Raw genomic sequence first — 2,219 nt, forward strand, 5'->3', positions numbered from 1 at the left:
TCAAGGAGTACATTGATCCTGTTGATTAATTCAAGGTCGAGTATTACAGGATGCTTTAGAACAGGAGGGATGACGGTATGAGCAACATACACGTACTGAGAAAAGAGTATAACAAACAAAATATCGAGAAAGAAAACGCAAACAGCTGTCCCAACGTGGAGCAGAGAAAACCCGAGCATTATCATAAAATAGAAGACATAAGCAAATACGAGGCCCTTGAAGTACCAGTATTTGAGAAGGGTGGCTCCCTGAGTGTTGCTGATGACAAGATTAGCTCTCCAGAAGCAACCTTTGTGAGCATCACCTCCAATGGAGTGTCTCTTCCCGAACTCTCTCATTGTAATATCAGTCTGCTGCACCTCTCCTGTATTGATGGTGGAGTAATTTGGCTGTCTCCCACTATTCAGGGCCATCTTTCTTCCAATTTGAGCTCTCTTTTGCTTTAAAATTCCTTTTCTTCTTACTACAGATAAAGCCCAAAGTTAGTTTAAGTACACAGAAAGGGCCTTTTATGTGGAAGATATACAAAAGTGAAAGCCTTTCTGTGTAATAACTGATAGCATAAGCTGCCAATCAATAAACAACATCAGAAAATGAGTATGTTAGTAATGAAAAAGGAAAGTAAAACCATTTGATCTCCCTCAATTGATAAACGAATATTTTAATTATCTAGATAATTATAGTCAAAAAATAATAAAGCTAAACTTTAATCTAAACATTTTGACTAACTAAAGTTAGATCTAATTATTGTCATCAGTGAGGATGGTGCTTGGCATCCCTCCACTCACAACCAGGATCCCAATGAGGCAGCCCAGGGCATAAAGAAAATGAATGATAGCTCCCAGGAGTAGAAGAAAAGAGAATGCTCGAGTCTGGCGAACCCTACTATGAGCCCTTGGGCTAAGAGCCTGAAACTTAATAGTACCACTAGCTGAACTCAATTGAAAGAGGCCAGCACTACGAGCTTCATTATACTGCACTTCCACATTGCCCACCTGCAATCCAGCAGTATCTACTGTATTCAGGTAGATATAGCGACCATCAACGACTTTTATTTTAACCTCCAAAAGTGTATTAATCCGATTGATAGTTTGGAGAGCAGGCAGCACAGGATGCTTGATGACAATGGGTATGACTTTGCAAGCAATATTGACATACTGAGAGAAGAGCAGGATCCACAGTATATCTCGGACAATAAAAACACTGGCAGCAATAACGTGAAGGAATGAGATGAGTCCAATGAAACAATAAAGGAGGAACATTTTCACAAACCCTTTCATGTACCAGTAACGATGCAGGCTCAGTCCCTGAGTATTCTTAATGATGAAATTGGTTTGATGGAAGCAACCACCCGATATAGACTGATGTTTGCCAAACTCTTTCACTTCCACCTCCGTACGCTGAACATGTCCGGCTCCCACAGCGGAGTGTTGACCTCGACTAACAGATACCTGGTTGGACATATTGTATCCTTTCTCTTCCTCTCTTTGTTTGCTTTGTCTGTGTCTCCTTATATTTGTATTCATATATAATGGCCAAGATACGACGCTAACCGCAGCCAAGAATACCATGCCATCATGGGAAGATTTCCAAGAAATTGAGGGATGGGTATAGTAAAGCATTCAATGGTAACACTGTATCCAAACAATTCCAAGAAATGGTTAGAAAAGTTATTCTAGCTTAACAAAGTGTATCACTTTATATTCCTCAATGCTATGTTAGTAATACATTTGGCATGTACAATTGCAATAGATTGTATAATTAAATCCAAGAAATTGATGGTAATAAATATCAAGATGGCATGAACCCATTACCAGCTGAAAAGTAAAAGACAAAAAAAGATGGAGTCTCTTCATTAATTAATAGTTACAGTAAAATCAGTAGAAATGACAACCCCTGGCCTTCCAATGGTCAATACCTTAGCATTATTGTTATATGAGAATCTTAATTCTTCAGTATTACCGCCTGTGGGTTAGAGAGAGATGCTCATACATTATTAATATCTTTATTCAACTAACCTGTCTCCATTGCAACTGAACTAGGTTTCTTCCCATAGCCAATGATGACTAGGCGCTCCACCCACGCCTTTGTAACAAGCTGACCGCTACCATTACCAGCTCTGTACCGTAATGAAATTAATAACTATTTAATAACTGATGGGAGGGGCTTACTTGCTACTAAATACATTGCCATTGAAGTTAAAATCTCTCAATAAAAAT

The 2,219-nt window shown here is 38.8% G+C and overlaps 1 protein-coding gene across 1 annotated transcript in view; it reads right to left on the reverse strand.

Annotated features, from left to right (window-relative positions):
- Nucleotides 1-1,855: 1,855 nt before the first annotated feature.
- Nucleotides 1,856-2,219, reverse strand: part of LOC109582769 (neutral alpha-glucosidase AB-like) — a 2,251-nt gene continuing 1,887 nt past the window's right edge. Inside the window, exons 7-8 of the mRNA XM_019997691.1 lie at nt 2,019-2,119; nt 1,856-1,965 (exon numbers count right to left, since the gene is read on the reverse strand). Of these exons, the coding sequence (XP_019853250.1) occupies nt 1,856-1,965; nt 2,019-2,119 (211 nt within the window). The remainder of the gene's footprint in view (nt 1,966-2,018; nt 2,120-2,219) is intronic.

The sequence above is a fragment of the Amphimedon queenslandica genome, unplaced genomic scaffold, assembly GCF_000090795.2.
Source record: "Amphimedon queenslandica unplaced genomic scaffold, v1.1 AMPQUscaffold_13356, whole genome shotgun sequence".
In the NCBI taxonomy this organism is placed as follows: domain Eukaryota; kingdom Metazoa; phylum Porifera; class Demospongiae; order Haplosclerida; family Niphatidae; genus Amphimedon; species Amphimedon queenslandica.